General features: G+C 41.3%; 1 protein-coding gene across 12 annotated transcripts in view; it reads right to left on the bottom strand.

The window, feature by feature from the left end:
- SGCD (sarcoglycan delta) overlaps window positions 1-19,731 on the bottom strand; it is a 526,403-nt gene that overhangs the window by 35,369 nt on the left and 471,303 nt on the right. For all 12 annotated transcript variants that reach the window (XM_080554840.1, XM_080554843.1, XM_080554842.1 and 9 more), the window contains one exon: window positions 6,715-6,787. In XM_080554840.1, coding sequence (XP_080410966.1) covers window positions 6,715-6,787 — 73 coding nt within the window. The remainder of the gene's footprint in view (window positions 1-6,714; window positions 6,788-19,731) is intronic.

Genomic DNA, 19,731 nt, shown 5'->3' with positions numbered 1-19,731 from the left:
ATGAATGCTCTGATTACAGAGCAAGTGATATTCTGCTGTTGAAAGCTAATGACAATCACAGGCGTAACACACCTAGGCAGGACACAGATCTTGTATACACGAAAAATATTCAGTCTGAGATAACAGGCAGGATTGATGATTAATATCTCCCAGAAAAAGGTTATGTTTGCATTAGGAAACCCCTATGGAATAAATGCAGAAGGAAAATAATGAACCAAGCTGTGCTATTTTATTCAGAGCCCAGGAAAAGTTACACTGGTCTCTAACTAGAGAAATGTAATAAGCATACACTTATGACTATGCTCCTTAAATATATACAAAAGGAGAGGAACCTTGCATATCCTCCAACCAACCACCAAATAACAGACAGATTTCCATTGCTGTCTACCCCATACACTATGCCATTTGGCAGCAACTTAATTTAGAAATCTGCCCCTTACCTCCCTGTTCCCACTCTTCTGTTTTCACTGAAGGGCCACGTAGCTCTGGTGGATGTTCCTGCACCCACAGACCTGCACCCACACATTGCTGCAGCACAGGGGACACAACTACATCTGAAAAGAGCCATGCACCCAACTGCAGGTTGCTCAGCCACGAAGCCTGACTACTTTTTCTTTTTTTCCTAGTTTAAGCCGATCTCATTTTTTACTTCAGCAATCGAAGCACCTTTATGCCAAGCTCACTTTCCTGCCAAGCCTGCTTTCACTGTCCATTAGCCCTCCTTGAAAAGGATCTGCCTGTCTATGGACAGATCCTATTAGCAGCACAGTGAGCAGGGCAGTGCCATGATTTATACAGCTGGGATAAGTCAGCAAAGCTCTGTCAATGCCTCTGCCATTTGCCAGGTGTGTGCCTCCTGATTATCTGATCCATATCTAGGCTTCACCTGCTAAAAATAGGGAAGGAAAACACACCAAGAGCTAACCCCCTCGTCTGGTGCTGGGTGTGAAAGAGGTGACAGCCATTAAGGGGAGATCTGCTGGGGCAACAAGAGAGAACAGCAAGTCCCCTCTGCAATGGGAATATTCTACCAGATGGAAAGCCCCTGCAATCAACTGCCTCCTTAACCCCAAGCCTTATATCAAATGCATTGTGTAAAGTGCTCAATACACCATCCCCAAGAAGCCTTATGGAAAGGCTCCCTTTGACTTGGGAGGGCTGTGGCTTGTCTACTATAATAGATGGATGGGCAGCAGCTTTGAAGGGATGTCAACAAGAGGAAAGGCTAAAGCAAAGTGGCTGTGGCTGTGAAATCAGTGTGAATTGCGCTCTGAAAAAGTCTCATCCAATAGCAAATTCTTCAGGAAGCTTTCTCTGTCGTGAGAAAATTGTTGAATCGCACATGGTCTCCTAGATTAGTTGTCTAGGAGTGATGAGGACTTCTGCCATTCAAAAGAAACTCATCAGGGTCCACTTAAATTAGCTTGAAGTTTAGAAATGAAGAACCTGTTCTCTCATTTCAGTTGTACACTGACAGGTTTGCATTGACTTGAGTGGAGATAGTGTTATAAATCCTGCCCTAGCTGTGTCACATTAAAATAGTTATCACATATTTCTTACCAAGTGGAAAGTAAAGCTCATTCCAAGGCAAAAGTCTGTTGTAGTCTAAGCTGGTAGGACTGCCAAAATTACTGGGATTGCAGTGGCATAACAGAGAAAATAATTGCATCCTTTCTGGCATATCAGTCCAAAAATAACACCAGTTAGATACAAGGCTAAAATGACCATTTTTCCCTTGCTGACACCTCACAGAAATCCCCAAGTGTTTGTTGTAAACTAAACTATGTTTCAGGATCACACACTACTCCCATTTCCCACTAAATACTTCCTCTTTTATACAATTCTTTCCCCCTCCCCATCCCTCTAATTTTTGTTCTCTTAATCTTCATTAATGTACTGGGTTTTAGACAGAAACATTATTTGTGTTCGTACTTATTGAAAATGTCTCTGCTGCTTTGTGAAACACAGCTGAGAGAAACCCTAATTCGATAAGAATTATTATTTTACAAAACGACTATTGTTACATTAGCTAAGCACTGTATTTAAATTGCTTTTTGGTACAATAGGTCTCACTTGGACTATTTGGATAGTTCAGTACTGTACATGTTAAGGTAGAATTGCAGTAATAAAATCAAACTGCAAGTGCATTTCATCTGCCATTTGGTAATTTCAGTGCTTCGTAATTAACTTTGGTCAAAAATTACCCCTTCATGCCCAAGGGATTAATTCTCCCTTAACTATATTTGCGTATTACAGAAAAAAACAATCATCCATTGGTTTCCTGGCCTTGCATGAGCAGTTTACTGCATTTTTTTTAACTTACAATAACAGTGTATGAACTCCAGGTCTGCGCTTGCCCCTCATGGAGGGAACTTTATGCTGATTTATTTTTATTTAACTTTAGGAACAGAAATGCCCTAAAACAGGTTTCCAGCAACACACTCCAGGTGCCCCTGCCTGGCACGACCTGGCCATGGGGTAGATACCTATCCCTGAGTCTGAACAGGGGAGTTTGGGTTGAGGAGGCACATTCCTGGTGCCTGTCACAGCAGGACCCATCAGATGAAGCCCACATGCTCTCACCCTGTGTCACTGCAAGGGTTCACCAAGCCCAGGAACTGGGTCTTAGCAGGAGCCAGGGACAGGTGCTGTTACACAGCACCCATCCAGCATACGTCCTCCCAGCTTCCAGCACTCAGCAGTTTAACATCACCCCCCGATGTTTTTTTTCTTATATCGGGCAACTCACTTTTTAATTACACACCCACCCCCAATTATTTTCCTTCTCATCAGCTAGTCTACCCCTTATCGTTCACCTCAAAGGATGTCTCAGTGGCAGTGGAAGTGCTGAACTTGTGACTGTCAGACAACTTCTGTTACACGCCTTAATATATATTTCCTATTTGAAAGAAGACAAATAGCAGAAGCCAGGTGATTTCTGTCAGTGTCAAGGAGAGGCTCTCAAGACAGGCTCTCACCAAGTTACTTGGGCTCTATTTAAACAATCCAGTGAGAAAAGGGCATCAGGAATTCAACCTTTATATATAGGCCATCATAAGGACACCAACTTGCATTTTAACGAGTCAATACAGATTACTAGAAATATTTCAGTGGCCCAAACAAATCTCCCAAACCTTTCCCTTAAACTCTTCAGGAACGATACTGAATGGCAATGGTAAGCAGTCCAAAAAAATGAAAATAATTTGAATTTGTTTTCCTTTTTACTGTTTTTGACCAGCTTACAACCCAATGAGCAACTACCAAAACTTTTAGGAGTCTAAAAATAATTTCATTAAGTAAAAACATGAAAATATTCACAAAAGTATACTAATAGTTTTTCATATATTTCTATTCTGAAGTAATTATTAAAGAACACTCTTAATCGCAACAAGAAAATATGAACCATTAATAACACCCACCTCTGCATTAAACAGGGCATTTATGAGCTCTGCCATTCCTAATACAGCTGATACCGGGCTGTGTAGGATTCTTGTTTTGGGACACATGAGCCTTTCTGTAGCATAGGAATCATGGAAAATCTCCTGAGAAGACGGCAGCAAAGTTTGGACCTGGGTCTAACCAGCACCCAACCAATTCCTGCAGCCTTACAGCTCTCACATGGGATTAGCACGTAAGAAAAAGCTGAGCACATATTGCCACCTGAATTTTCTCCATCTTAACCACTGTAGAACTAAAGTATTTTAAAAAGAGCACGTAGAAAAAAGGATCACACGGAGCCTGCTAGTGCTCTGAGAGGACAGCTACCTTGTCTGTTCTCCAGGAATGTGGCCACCACCTTGTAGAGCAGCCAGTTACTAATAAAGGAATTTAGAAGGAATATGAACTAAAGATCGTTCATCAGCTAAGCGGGGACAGAAAGTCTATGGAGAATATATATGCCATTGCTCAGAGTGTATCAGTCTTTGTGACACTTGGGCATGATGGAAGGCCTGTGGGATATGGAAGAAAAAGAAGGAAAGAAGCAGAAATGATTGGCATGATGGCATACCGCCTGTGTCGAAGGAGAAATCAGTCTGTCTGTTAAGTAGAGGAGGAAGGGAAGGAAGACATACAGATGGTCTGACTCCCAGTAGTGACAGGAGCAGTTGGTCTCCTCTCTTTCTGTTAGTGACAGTCGTTGTCACCTTATTTTGAAGTCTCCTAAAGAAAAAGTGGGAGTCTCTATGCTACTGAAAAGAGCAAATGGATCAATCATGTAACTAATCTTAGCCGTTTGGTCTAGGAACAGTGATTGAGGTTGGTGGTGCTGGCGACAGCCCACAATAACAGACCGTGCACCTTCTCCCCAGGAACTTCAGCCTAAGGAGGAAAGAAAGGTCTGTAATATTTGTTACAGAAAAAGGTCTTTTAGTGTCAAGCCAGCTACTGAGTCCATGTTTATAATGCTGCTTTCCTAGTGGTAACAGATAACAGCTCTGGACCCATAGCTGCCACCTCATTCAGTCCCATTTCACTGCAGCATCTTTTTAAACAGGCTAAAAGGACACCTTATGCACGCACACTGCTATCAAAATAGGAAGGTGCCAAAGAATATCACCCCAGAGTAAGATTACTCCCTGTGAGAACTCTGTGCTGCACCCAACAGGCTCCATTTCACCTAAGAAGCAGGCAGTGCTCCAGCAAACTTGGGTATGCATAGAGAGAGAAGGATGGTTCTTGGTTTGGGGAGGAATAGAGCATTTGCTCTCAAGAAACCTTACTTTCTCTACACAATGCTACCCTTGCCTCTTTTCCTTTCAGGGTGGTGGAAAAAACATCTATCTTTTGCCAAGATAAAATTTTCAGGAGCACATGAAATGTTTTGGGACCCGTCAGGTCCTTTTCCAAAGTAAGCCCTACTAAATTTCAATTATTTTCCCTTAAAAAGCAAAAGAAAATCACCAGATTTTTAAAAGATTTTTTTTTTCAGACAGTCCACTAATTTCAAAGAAAGCCAGTTATCCAACAGCTCTCTACGTAGAACAAGTGAAATAACAAGAATTTAAAGCAGATCGAATATACTGAATCAACCCCTTGCATGGATACCACCATTAATTCATTTCAATTTAATTTAGCTTAATTCTCTTTGGAACAGAAGCATACTCAATCAGATTAAGGCTACTTTAATTCACATTTGTCCCCTCTAATGTGACATCTTACATTTATTTGGATTAAATTCCCTTCCCACATTTAGAAAATTCCTAAGCAAGCACAAACTTGGACCTAAATCACTACCAGAAATGGGACGTTATTGTCTAAATCATTTTGATGCCACTGGATATTTTATACTTTTTTTTCCCCCTCCCCCTGAAAATGTCTGCAACGACGGGCTGAGTGAGAAAGCCTTTGCCACTTGAACCTCACCCACAATTCCACCCAACTCATGAGTGCTTCGTTTGCCTGCTCTGCCCAGAGGAAAGGAGGACACGTGTGCCCTGCACAACCCTCCCCTGCCCTCCTGGGGCTCCTTCCACCACAGCAGACCCTGGAGCTGCCCCAGCAGCTGCATGGCAGGCTGAGCAAAGACTCCATTTCTTCTTTATTTTTTTAAAGGAAGTATACCAAGACTGAAAAACAAAACAAAACAACAACAACAACAAAACCCACAAGGTGGTGTTTATGACACCACTCCGAGGAAAAGAATAAACTTTCATAATGAACTGAGTCACATCACTGGTGCACTTTTGGTCTGACATGTGATCCCCAGAGTGCAGATTGGGAACAATTAGAGTGTTTCTGGAGAGAAACTGAAAGCTAGTGATAGACACAAGGGAAGACAGCCAGGATGTTGTTCATCTTTCACGGTAATCTAGGCTGGACCACAACTACCCCCAGTATCAAAGCAGAGAGAGTTAATGAGAGGTTGTCTCCCATCTCGGTGCATCCAGAGCAAATCTGCAGTGCTTGCACACAACTTCAGCTGTCTGAAGATTGTTTTATCCCCAGCATTCTCCAGGAGAGGAGTGTTTGCAACCCAAGATATAAAGACAAGATGTCGTTTTCCATTTTTTCTCTCTTTCTAAGCAAGAATAATTTGAGCACTGGTGAAAAACCCCTACAGCCCTTTTGGCTGGAAGGTTGCTGCAGATTTAGTCATCATATGATCAGTTTTTTTTTCAGAGAGCAGTCATAGAAGCTAACCTGTAGTGACCTTTTTTCTTTTTAATTTTTTATATTTTATTTTATATAATGCATAGCATTAGTTTGTGGGAAAACTGGTTCTCAGGAACTGTGCAGTTTTCTCCCTCCTGATACATTGCTGTCAGCAAGAGGTATCTCTGGAAGTTTCAGCAGTGACATGCGTGCACAGCTAGACCCAGTGCAGGTCAGGGAGGATTTGCATTTCTGCAAGACAGATAATGCTGAAGAGCATTACCATTTTGGCTATTTTTAAGCCCTGTGATTCGGCAGAGACTCCCATACCTCCCTGCACAACCAGCAAAAGATTTCTCTATTTCTTTGCAAAGGCTGAGCCCAGGGTAAGCAGAGTGTGTTACGGAGGAGAAACGATGCTCTCATTACCCACGATTGCCTTTAGCTCGGTCACATCAGACATAAACATGGAAGATCCCTTCTCTTTCACGGCATCCCCTTGGTGATGCCATCCAAAGCAAAGCCCAAGTTCTTGTGCAAAAGCAGAAATGATGCCCAGCAGTATGCACAACTCCAGCAAGGTGCCACTGAGTTACCGTTAAACCATATTCCAAAGTTTACCTTAGTTCCTTGAAGGGGTCTGCCCTGACATTGGGAGTTTCTATAGATTTAGGGAACACTGTGCCTTCTGCTCCTGAAATCACAAAACAAAACAGAAGACAAATTGTAAACATTATAAGCTGTTATCAGGGGAGTGATTGTCAAATCATACCTAGGTGCAATTTAACCCATTCCCTGACCCCATTTCTCTCTTGCACACATTGCTTCTGTCCCCGGGAAAAGCCAGACCTTGATTACCTGAAATTGGTTGCCTTGATTACAAGTGGGATTTGCCTACAACCTGCACTTCTGGTTGTAAAAGCAGCTGCTTGTACCCTGAGCGTGGGAAGTGTTTGCTGACCCAGCTGATGCAGGGAGCTTGGAAAAGATACCTCCTTGTTAACAAGACTTCTAATCCAGCTACATCCCTCATTAATGAACCTGCATGCATGTCAAGAAATTATCTTTTGCTCTGAGAGATACTCAAAGGAGAAAACCAAATTTCGGCTCAGTCACTGGAAGTGGCTCAGGTCAGGCTGTGCTTTTGCCTGGGGAAAAGGAGGGAGGTGTTCTCTGGCTGAAATGCAGCACAAGCAGGCAGGAGATGGGGCTCTAGTCCCAGTTCAGCCACTGGTTTGATGTGAGACCCAGAAGTCATTTAACTTCTGCACATTTCCCCTTTCTTGTACAGACAGTGGGGCGGACAGCACTATCCCGATTTGATGAGTGTTTTTAGATTACGAGCTGTGAACTGCTAGGTAATATTAAACAGCTTTCCTGAGTTTCAGGCCACTGCGATCCCCTGATGTGACCACCTGCATAACACAGGCTGGACGTTTTCACCCAGCCATTTCTGCATCAGGTCCATATTTTGTGACTGCTTCTTAAGAAGCATGTACTCTTCCTATTTCAGTTTTAAGCCAAAGACAGCCTGTGTCATCCTGTGGTAAGCCTTTCCACTGTCTAATTGTTCTAATTTTTAAATGCGTATCTAACCTGAATTGGTCTCACATCAGCTTTCAGCCACTAAACTTTCTTGTGCCATTGCATGCCAATGAATAGGTCCTGCACGAACAGAAATCCCCACCTTCCGTAGATGGTTACTGATGGTGACCCAACCACATCAACTTTCTCTTTGATTTTCTTGAAAGTAACATCTTTCTAAATCATTCCTGTGAATGATTCACATTTTCTGGGCTTCTTACTGCTCCTTTTCTGAACCCATTCCACTTCTAAAACACTCTACTCAAGACCTCAGGACTGTACGCAGGAGTCCCCAAGGGGTGTCACTACTGCTCCATGCAGCACAGCGGCACTTTCTCTCTCCTACTGAAACTTCCACAGCTAACACATATGTGAATGATAGTCTTACCACACCAGTGCACTAGAAATTTGTTTCCTGATCTCTAGAATGTAGCTGCCTACCCAGTGAGCAAGTGTGACCTACATTCCTGAATCTGGACCTGCGGTCTTGTATTCAGATGCAATGTGACCAATTATCCAATGCAAACTTTACCAGTGGCATTTAAAAAAAAAAATCCTTAATTTTTTCTTTGATAAACCTATTGGTGCCAACTACAGATCCTGACAAGATCTTTTAGATGCACTTTGAGATCTTTCTTAATATGTGCTATTAAATTTGTTACCTACGTGCACTCTGGAAGTCAGCATTATAGAATAAAAAAATATTCTGAGATGATGCAAAACACACAAACACAACATCCTGCTGTAACTACTGTTCTAAGTGAGAAACACACATGGCTTCCACATGACTGCTCTTTCCTTACAGTGAAATAGATTAACCAAGCCATCCCACTGTGTTAAATGAAAATCAGAATAAAAATAAGCACTCTATAAAACAAAAAGCAACTCCTACTTTTTAACCAAGAGAACAGCAAAGTAATCTCAAAGATGACAAAAGCAGCCTAAAGTTTGAGGCTTTATACTTGGGTATTGAAATTGATCCTATGGCCCAATACAGATATTTAGCTCTTAACTTTAGTATAAGTCTTCATTGTTACAAGTTGTCAAAAGCAGCTGTAACTTGCCAACCATGAAGGTTATTATTATCTGATCTGTCCTCTCTCAACAGTTTCCAAATGATTTAAGTCTCTGCTTATCCACACAATTGCCTTGGTTATTAGCTTTGCAATGAAACTTAGCAGAAGACGCAGCCTGCACATATCTGCATAATAGCACAATGATTTTTGAGGTGAGAAAGATGAGAAAGTGAAGCTGGAGAGGTGCAGATAGATATTCTTGCACCCTTTCCACTTGCATTGCTTATTTGATGACTCTGTTTATGTGGGTAATTATATCGTTTTTACACACTAAGTGTAAGATCTGCAAGTAACCAGAACTGTCTGAAGAATAAGGGAAAACTTTCGCATATTTCTAATGATCTGGAACTTTCCAGGTGTTCATTATTTTTTTTTGAACGCAGGAAGCAACTTTAGAAACAAAACTAACGGAGACTCCGATGTAGTCATTTCAGGAAGGCCAAAAATAAAAAAAAAACCTCCTATTCCTTTCATCCATCTCATTTTCCTTTCCCTTCATACAGATCTTAGACCCTCTTTTCCTCTGTTCATCATTCCCCACATCCACGGAAGAGTCCTTTATGCACTGAGAACAGGAATGAGATTTCCAAATCTCACCCTTTTTTCTCCCTTTTGATATGGATTAGAAGTGAAGGCTACCCACCTTGATAAGGCTTACTGCCTTGACAGTATCATCTCTTATTATTCCCTCTTAAGAACATGAGCTCTCCCAAAGGGCCGCCTGTCCCCGTCACTGTGTAGGACAGCAGCCACGAGGGGATGCTGAGGAACCAGGACTGAGCCCTCCCATCCCTCCCTTGACTGGCTGTCAGCAGCTGAGGGACACCTTGAGCTGGCTGTGACCACTGGAGAGACACCAATAAGCTTTTCTCACCTCTCTTTTTGAACCTATCATTTTATTTATCCCCAGTTCTGTACCAAGGGACTCACAGCTGGACTAAATATTCTGGAGAAGTTCATCTTTTGGTTTCAACTTGCTGCCTGCTGATTTCAGTGGATGCTTGTTCTGCCTCGGACTGTGAGAAACCGTAAATATCCATTCTCTGTTTTTTTCTGGCCTACCTGAAATGCTATATGTCTCAAACGTGTCCAATGCCACCACCCCTCTCTCTTGCACAATGAAGAGCCTCAGTCTCTGCCTGGGAGATCGGCAGCTCCCCAAACATCCTCCATATGGACATTTGTGTCAAAGTCTGGCTCTTGGCCACTGTGGGAGTCCCCAGCCAGGCTGTGATAGCATCAGTGCTGGACTATGTTGAAAGTGAAGTTGTTAGGCTGGAGGAAGTGACCTCATTTAAAATTTATACTAAAGGTCTTGGCACAAAAAGAAGGAAAGTTTGAGGGAAATATGCTGTCAATAGTGAATTAGTCCATCTTGGGTCTGCAGAGGAGGATTGGGATGTCATGGAAAATAAATGAGTGACCTTAGGGAGTGGAAGAAGAGAGACAGAAGGTAAAAGTTAAAAATATGAATCTAAGGCCAAGTGCTTAGAAAGTAGTGAGGATTTCTGCTCCATATTGGATGCTTCCTGGACGGTAACATCCCATAAAGGGGCCAAGGGCTACTCATGATTCATAGCAGCAGGACAGGGCCAAAGGGAAGGAAACCATGACATTAAACTGAAAGGGAAGAGGCAAGACTAACAGGAACATAGGAACATGAAAAAAATCACATTTATTATGAATCACCAGTGAATCCTTGAACTATTAAGCAGCCTCCAGCTCATCCTCATTTGAGGAAAGTGTAGAGAAAGGAAATATTGTCTGAGTGCAGGAACTGAAAATACCTATCCTACAAAAGAAGACTAGAAGGACTTGACTTTTTAGTTCAGCAGCATGACAATGAAAGGATATGAATACTGTGTATAAATACATTAGGAGGATAAATAACACAAAGGAAAAAGAACTACTGGCTATAGGCCAATGTTGGCATGAGAGCAAATATCAATAAACTGGTCTCAAATACATTTTGGAAGAAAAGCAGGTGTTTTCTAGCCACCAAGGGAGCAAAAAATGGAAACAGCTTTTCTCTTAGAGTAGATGTGACAGACAACAACAGATTTGACAAAATCATGATTATAAGGTGTGGAATCTCAAAATGAGGGACAAGATTTGCAAGACCAGAAGGTGCCTTCCAGTCTTGCACTCCCACAGGCATATTTTCACTGTTCCCTACCCAAGGAATGAGGGTTTTGGCAAACAGTACTAATGCATGCCTCCCACTGTTCAAGAATTAGCTGTTACAATCTTCCTTCTCAGGCAAAGCTACTATATCCCTCTTCTTCCTTTACTAAGCATAAAGCAAATTTAAATTAACTATTGTATAACAGAGTGTCTACTTCCTGGGTTATGTTATTAAAAAATCTGCTATCTACCATGAGAAATGCATAGTATAAAATTTCCATTTCATTGCAAAGTACTGAAAATATTTTTTCACCTTATAAGACTTGCTGCTGCTAAGGGCAACTTACCTGCAAACGGCCAAAGACAGTTAGGAGAAAACAATCATTTAATTTGTATTTAAACATACTGTATCATACATCCCTAAGCAATAAACTATTCTTTCTCACAGTATTATATCAGAGTGAGTTCTATTAAAAGCCATACCTACTGATTCCTCCTTCTGACACTCTGTAATTTACCACCAATAAATGTTCATAAACAGTTTGACTGAAAAATCCATAAAGCCATTTCAGCTTTATTTTAAGTTCCATTTAATGTCCCTCAAAAATGATTTCATCAATGTGTTTCCATTAGCTGGTTCTCTGCCCAATAACTTAATTCCACACAATCAGTCAGGAACTTATAAAGCATATGACAGAATCTACCTAAAGTGTTCTGAATCTCCATAAAGATTCACCCAGTGAATGTTTTTTTCCCCTCTAGTGCATAAGGTGTGGGGGAACAAACATCCAAGACCCCTGTATGCGTTCACTTCGAGCGAGATCAGAAAGCAAGAGCTTTATAGCAAGGGAACATTCAGTATTCAGTCTCAGTTTTGTTTCCATTTGCTTGGTTTTATTCGTGTTTATCTTCTTTTCTTTGAGAATCAAAAGAAAGACCACATGAGAACAGGTCTGCCAAATAAGACTGACTTTTCTCTGGCACTTCAGGTTTCTTAGAAGCCTACTGCCACATCCAGAAGACAAGCCTGGTTGAGGTTGGACCACTGCAAGTGAGCTTCTGGAGTTACATCCAGCTTCTGGATCTCTTCTTGCCTCCCTCATCCTACTCTGCACCTGCTGTGGGAGCCTACAGTGCCACCAACACGCGGCTTCAGCAGCTTCAGTTCTTGCACATAAAGACACTGTCTTCTTGCTGCAGAGCACATGCCAGGCACAGCAAGCTGCCCTCACTGTTTCCAACGTGGAAGCAAGAAAAAGAGTCAGTGGACTGGGCTTTTTTGTTTTTATTTTTAATCCCAGTTTTGCATTGAAACAAAGCAGAAGCATCATGTTAAGTATCTATATGTTGGTCTGCCAGTCTCCTGGTCTCCTGCTGAAGAGCATCTTTTGAAGTGCTAGCCCTCTTCATACAATTTGGAATTGGCTGATCAATCTCATGAGCTTTGTGAGAAAAAAAATATGGGAGATTACTAACATCCCAGCAAGGCAAAGGCTCTTGTGTGACCTCGATAATGGCTGGATGCCATTAAATCTGTAGGAGAGAAAGAAATTACAAATGCCCCAAGAACAGAGCAAATCTCAGCTGGAACATGCGTTTTCTTAGCCAGCAACAAATCCAACCAATGGAAAGTGGGAATCAACAGTTGAGCTTGTCCAGCTGCCTTTTGTTTTTCCTGTGCCCTGCCAAAGTACCTGAGCTGCGTAACACTGTCCTGGCACCTTCCCTAGTGCAAGGTGTCTCCCTCCAGCCAGAACTGGGCTCCTGCCATTGTGACGAGATACTGCTCACATCCTGCTCCCTCTGCACAAAACTGTTGCTCTGGCCTTCCACTGCTATCAGCTGGAACAGAGAGAAGAATCCAAATGCAAAGCCATGATAGGTATTTTTAGACCAATGGTTGATGCTCTTGCTGTCAAGGGTAGGTGGCAATCAGCTGAACAGCACTCGGGGGTGAACAGAACATGAAGGGAAAAAAATCAGGTTTCCACTCAGGTGGAAATACACCTGGTTAGCCATTCCCCACTTTCCTTCATTTTCCTTTTTTTGTTTTTCTTTCTAAAGGACACTTTCCTTTCCCACTCTGTGTGTTCTTCAAGTAATAATTCCAGATCCAGAGTACACCTGAATATTGCATATCACCGTTTTATGATGAAATCAGGATCTCAAAGCCCTGTGACACATGTGGTGATTAAGTTGGCTTAAGCCTGTCTTCAGTACTGTGCAAAGGAGGGGAGAAGAAAAAAGGATTTGCTCAGAGTTTTTTTCTAGCTCAAGTCAAGAGGCAATGTATAGCATGCTGATGATCTCCAGAAGCTACCTTCATTCCCACTATTATTGATCAGGATGCATTCAGCAATTTGTTCATGAAAATACTCATCTGATGAGGTTCTCTCCCCTGTAAGTCTCATTGGGGTAATATGTGATAGTCTCAGGAAGGTGTCTGGGCAAACAGATATCCAGGAAGTAAATCCAATACAATATAGGTAGAAATGATTTGTGCCCACTTCTTTTAATTCCTAGCTTTAAAAGCCTTATTCATCCCTAATTTATGTTTTTAAATGGATGAACATAGTAATTGCTGTTGCTCCCCTTGAATCCCATCAAATCTGAAATCAATGAATTCTATTTCAGGGCCTAACAATAATAACATGGCTAGGTTAAGCCACTGCATTGAATAAAAGACATAAAGCTTCATTCATATTTCTTTCTAGTATAGGATGAAAATGGTTTATTCAAAGGTCTGTCTGTATACCTTCATTGTCAAAGTGTTGGGGAGTTGTTCTTTTAAGGAGAGTCTATATAATGAATCATGTACAGCATCAAGTGTGTTTTTAATAAAAATGCAATATAAATTATTTAGAATCTGTTAGCAAATATCTTTTTGTCTCTTTCACATCTATATCTGAAAGATACAAGCTTCATGTTTTTGTCTTGGCACTGTATGCACACCGGGAGTGAATCAACCCTTGTGCATTGGGCTGTGGTTGAGTCATGCCAGATGGGAACTCCTTGTGACTCCAGCACCACCAGCTCTGCTGGGTGGAGGAGAAGAAGTTATCTGACTCATAGCCCTAAGAAATAAATGGAGCCTGGTTTTAAGCTAGAAAACTTGCAAACAATAAGATGAGCAGCAAGCTCTAAGATGAGCATGCAGATCATTAGTGATGCATGTGTCTGTAGACATGTTCAACTTCAATAGCCTAGCTTCAGTGGTTGATGGTCTGAGAAATACAAAGGGAATAATATAAAAGAAATGAAGGGCTTGTACCCAAACCGAGAAAATGCATATGAAGAAAAGTTGATACAACCTATGCTGACCTCTAGATATTTCCATCTCATGTAGTTTTGGGGTCTTTCAACACTTTCTGCAGCTCAACAATAGCAATGTCATCACTGAATTCCTTTGAAGCTGTTCTTGGCATTCTTGTGTAATGTTGCAAAGAAACTCAGGAGAGCACCTGAAGTGGGAATACCCAGTGGAAATTTATCAAGGAGAATATTCTTTCTGCTTCAAACAGGTCAGGGTTGTGAAGGCTGGGGAAGACACTTAGGAAATAAAACATAAATCTGCCACACTTTTAAACTTGATTTCAGTGCTTGGTAAGTGTACAGTATGCTTCTTTCATAATCCTTGTGACATTTAATCAATATTAATCTGATGGTGGATGATTCTTCTTTTTCCTTAAACAGGATTAAGGTAACACAATCTGAACACACATTTCAGCTTGGACTAGAAGCCTATACACTTTACATAAATTCTAGCCTTTTTGCCTGGGATGTACTTTGAAGTAAAAGCAAACACGCAAAAAAACCTTCTTGGTATATCTCCCTCCTGACACACATTGTTCTCTCCAACAAAAGACAAGTTTACAATCTGGATAAGTGGATTTTGTAGAAGAAGGGCGATGTTATTTGAATTCACCATTAAAAGGAATGGACAACAGATATACCTACATATACCTATTGCCCTCAAGGCAGCAAAGGGTTCTGAAGTATTCATTCGAGAATAGCATGTTTGTTCAAGATCTGGTCATTTTAATTTCTTCTGTAATACAATGGGAGAAAGAGTTTTTTTTTTTTTTTTTTTTAAAGAATCCTAAAAGTCCATCCCAATCTCTGGGGGGAACAAACAACCCAGTTCACCAAATCAGTTTTTCTTTTTTTTCTGTAAGGTTTTTGAATCCTTTCTCTGTCACTTCTGATTACAGATTAAATCACTTTCTCATGCCTGACTTTTAGTTTGATACAGCAACAGCACAATTCCTAACTGAGAGCAAAGAAGAATTTTCTTGTGGTTTTAATCACTGACAGAAAACATTATTTTTTCTTGCTGCTCCTTACTTTTGCTAAACAAGATTTTTTTTTCAGCAACACAGCAATGCAATGAGTACAAAGAAATTTGATGAAACTCCGCTGCCATGTCTGAATGCTACAGACGGTTGTTTCCAGTCTTGGTAGTGCCTGTGCTGGAATCTTTCACCTGCATTTGTCAGCATCTTTCCCTAGTTTCATCATTTTATTCTCTGTCCCTTTTCCGTAGGACCAATGACTACATGACAGCTTGGCAATTATTCCAGGACTGCATTAGTATTACTGCTTAATTACCTACAGAGAGTGAATAGGGAGTGTTCATAACCGCTTCCTAAAGAAGTTCATACATCTTCAGCAAAAGGTCAAATGCCTGTCCAAACCTCGCGAGCAGCATGGCTAATATGGTCACGACACACTTGTTTCTCTTGCCAAGAGCACAGAAGGGAGCTCTGGAGCAACTGCTGTGTCCAGGTGCCTTTGAAGCAGCCCGAGCGAGCAGGAGCTCATTTGCAACTGGATGAACTGGGAAAGGCCTCTGACACAGGGCTGATGGTACCGTGTTTGCTTCCAGAAGCACAGCACGGTGCCACAGCCATGTTTCGGCTGCACCAAGCCAGCTTTGAGTCGGTTGCAAGATGCAACTGCCTGTCAGCTGCTTTTGCACAGGAAAAAATAACAGTCGTAAAATATTTCAATCTGCAAAAAAATGAATATCGTATCACTGTTTCTCCTGAAACAGCCACCTACAAGCCTGTAGAAAGGACATGTTTTTTTTTTTTTTCAGGAAAATGTACAAAATCCACAACACAAAGATTCAAGCTCGCCATTTATCCCCAGGCACAAAGTTGCAGCAGACACAATGGTGAAGCCAGAAAGCTCTGCTTCCTCTTTGGCTCAGGTCTGATTTCAACATTTGGCTACAAAAGTTCCTCAGTCTGCAATAAACAAATCTGCAAAATACCATTTTGCAACCATAATGGCTGCTGTAAAGGCAACTGTGCATGTCCTGACCCATAAACAATCATTTCTGAAGAAGGGTGCAGGCAGCAAAAATGGGTGGTAATTCCTGGAAGTTGTTAAATTTCTAGTTTACACCACCTTCCAGAATGACTGGTGCCAGTCAAATAGCCTTGCAGTTTGTTTTCATGAAATATAACTGCTCTTGTACTCATTAAAGTTACTCTGCTGTAAATATTGCAGCAAACACAAGCTAGAAAGGACATGCCAAGAAGCTACTAAAATTGTAATATTAAGGAAATATGAACAGAGTTCTTTAACAAGGATGGCATTGCAACAGCACTTCTGCAAGATTTCTCTTATTCCTCCCAGATCAAGCTAGTACAATTCTCCCTAAAAATGTCTGTGGATGCAAAGCTTTTAAGACAGCTGGGCCAGTTTGCACAGACACATGTGTTACCACATTCATAAGTGGTGTTCTCCTTCTGTCCAAATCAAGAATGTTAAGGACATTACATTTTTTTTAACCCTTCCATGGGTACTAAAACCCAGCACTTGTGAGCAGAAGGTGCAGCAGACACAGAACAAGTTACCCTCTCACCCCGAACAACAGAAAACCCCAACCCAAAGCCTCCCATTTAAATAGATCTTTCTATAGGACAGTCATGCAGTGAACTCTTCAATAATAAGCTTGGGCTATGTGGCTTTAACTGGTGATGTTTCTCCACTGAAACCTCTACAGTCCTTAATATATAGCTCTCATAAATAAAATGCTAGAAACATGCCTCACAATCAATTACTCCAAACTTACTGATAAATTTGCAATAACATTTCAACAGCGGACTCCCCTTTTCAGGTGCATTCCCAGGCAGCTGAAGAGAAACTAGAATAAAAAACACTCTCAAACTGATGTTTCTGAAAGTCTCCCCAGAGGCCAGCACTCACATGCTTCACATGCAGAAAGACCAGGTTCAGAGCCTGGAAAAATGAAAGCTGAACTAATTGAGCTAGGGTTTGCCACAGAAAAAGGCCTTAGCCAAATTTCTATGCTATGGTGGTATAAATGTCTAAGTGAGAAGCACATTTTCCAAACATCCAGTGTGGGATCAATTTTTTGGAACAATCCTTGCATTCATCTATTACAGACAAGGAACCTTTCAGCTTTGTGATTGATCCTATCCTTATCGTAAGGAAAAAGGGCAATCTTAGGAATGGTTAAAAAGTGTGGTTGATGTGCAACAGGACAGTGTCCAACCCATGCAATCCTACTTCTCATGCAAACCATCCTCCACCACTCAAAGGCAGGGAACACAAAAGCCTGTAAGAATACATCCTTTGTGTTTTCAGCTCAGCTCACAGTAATGCATGTGGATTGCCTACAAATTTTAGTATTTAAAAAATCAGTTTATAAATCCATCATAAATATTAAACACCAGAGTACCCTGGCAAGTTGCCCTGAAAGCAAACTTCAAAAAATAATCTCCGAAAGAGATGTCATGGCCCTTGGGAGAGCTGACACTGGCATGTCATCAGATGTTGTCTTATAAGGCTAAATTAAGCATCTGACCAGATTTTAATTTTTGTAAAAACTCATGCTAATTTAAATTGCTTTAGATTTAATTAAAAATGCTTTTGTATAGAGATAATAATGTAACTCTGTTAATTAGTATCAAGTGGCATCTAGAGGGCATATTTAAAAACTAATCTGGAGAATAAATAGAGCTAATTAACAGTCAGAATAATGCTTTATGATTGTCCTTTGTTTATAAATGCTATAATGTTCAATATGCTATTAAATGAAATTGGTAATTAATGTATATCAAAGTTATTTTTAATGCTCTTTTAACTAAAGAGTATTTCTTACGAACCATTTTTCACACGATCTGAACATGTTTCACTTCTGACGGGAGGGAGGCGGAGGGAAGGGGAACCGCCGTATGACGAACCACATGCGAATTCAATTAGGACCAGCTCATTCATCTCCCATAATGCAGACCGTATGTGTTTATGAGCCCGCAGGGAACATCCAGTGAGGCACTGCTTTGCATCTACTCCGTCTTTACCCAAGTAGACCACTGAACATGGCAAAGGTGAGCCCAGGGAAGGTTTCGGGGCTCCGCTCGGGCACTTTGTGCCACGTACCACCGCTGAGCGGCACCACGGTGCCGTCTGGTCGGAAGAGTGGCAGCAGAGTCTGCCTTCAAAATCTAAACCTTGCAAGAGCAAACAAAGAGTCGCAGTTCAGAGGTGTGAGAACTGCTCTGAGATTTACTGCGGTATCTTTTCAAAGATCACGAGTTGCTCAAATGCTACAGGAGTGAGGACCGTAAAAGAAAGTAACGCTAAAAGTGAGGATGTGTTGCCATCCTATCCCTGGACAAGAGTGGAGGAGACAGCTGGGCAATTGCAGGCACTGGCAAATGAGCTTGGAATAAAAAGGGCAGGCCAGATTTCGCAAAAGACTCAGTTACTACATGACTTTTTATGGGCAAACACGAGCTCCTTCTGAGTCATCTGGACAGCTGCTGAGCTCCCGCTTGGCTTTGAGTGGGGCAGAGGGAACTTGTGCTTGTGTCTGGAAAAGCTTATGTAGATATTATCAGAGCTGACCATGGTCAAAGGGCTCAGAGAGCTGCACTTGTGCTCAAACAGAAGTTCCTGTTGTCCTCCAATCTCATCTATGATGACAGCTTTGATGGGATTCACTAAATCAAACACAATCACTGAAGTACTCCCAACTGTATCATGCAGGCAGAGCAGAGATCAGCTCTGTCTTTCTGTGTCCTTTAGTGGTTAAAATTCAGAAATACCCCCTCCAAAAGGAATTAAAATAAAAAGCACTTTTTTTTTTGGTAATCTGCACCACCCATACAATGCAATTTTTGAAGCCCCATCAAATGCAACGTATGTCCTACTTGTATGTTTGTTACCCATAATTCTGTATATTCCTCCTATTTTAATGCCTTGCTAATGTTGAAAATTCCTTTAGCTACCCAAAACAGAGTCTATTTCAGAAAAAGACAGCAACTCTTGTCTCACGTCAAAGCTTCAGCATCACTTTGTAGAACAAACTTTCAGAATCAACTTTGAAGAGCATACAAAGAAAAAAGTAATTATCGTTAACAAGATTAAAAGCTAGCCACAGGTCCAATAACTGCTGCTCTAACCTCTGTGAGATGACTTTCATGCCAGATTGCAGACACACACTTCTTTCTGTAACAAGTACGTGTTCAGCAATAACAAGAACAAGTTGAGATTATTTACATAGTGTAGATAGGTGTCAGCAGACACATACCGGCAGCACCTGAGATCCCAAACACCAGAAAAATGATCAAAGGAATTTGTCTGTGTACTACAAGTTGGACTAGCCTCAAGTGCAGACAAAAACACTGGAAGAAATATGAACATATGGTATAATACTTCCCAGCATGGCAAACAGCCATGGCAACCACTTTTGGAGATATAATTAGATCGGGGAAGCAAAGCTGGAGAAAAACAAAGCCAAGCATGAACTCTGAAAGCATTTCAGCTCAAGGTCATTGAAATATTCACCATGTAACATAATCTGCGATATCATTCTACC

This window comes from Anser brachyrhynchus, assembly GCF_964034855.1.
Source record: "Anser brachyrhynchus genome assembly, chromosome: 14".
Taxonomy (NCBI): domain Eukaryota; kingdom Metazoa; phylum Chordata; class Aves; order Anseriformes; family Anatidae; genus Anser; species Anser brachyrhynchus.
The sequence above is the reverse complement of the archived record's forward strand: the minus strand, read 5'-3'. Positions and strand labels throughout refer to the sequence as shown.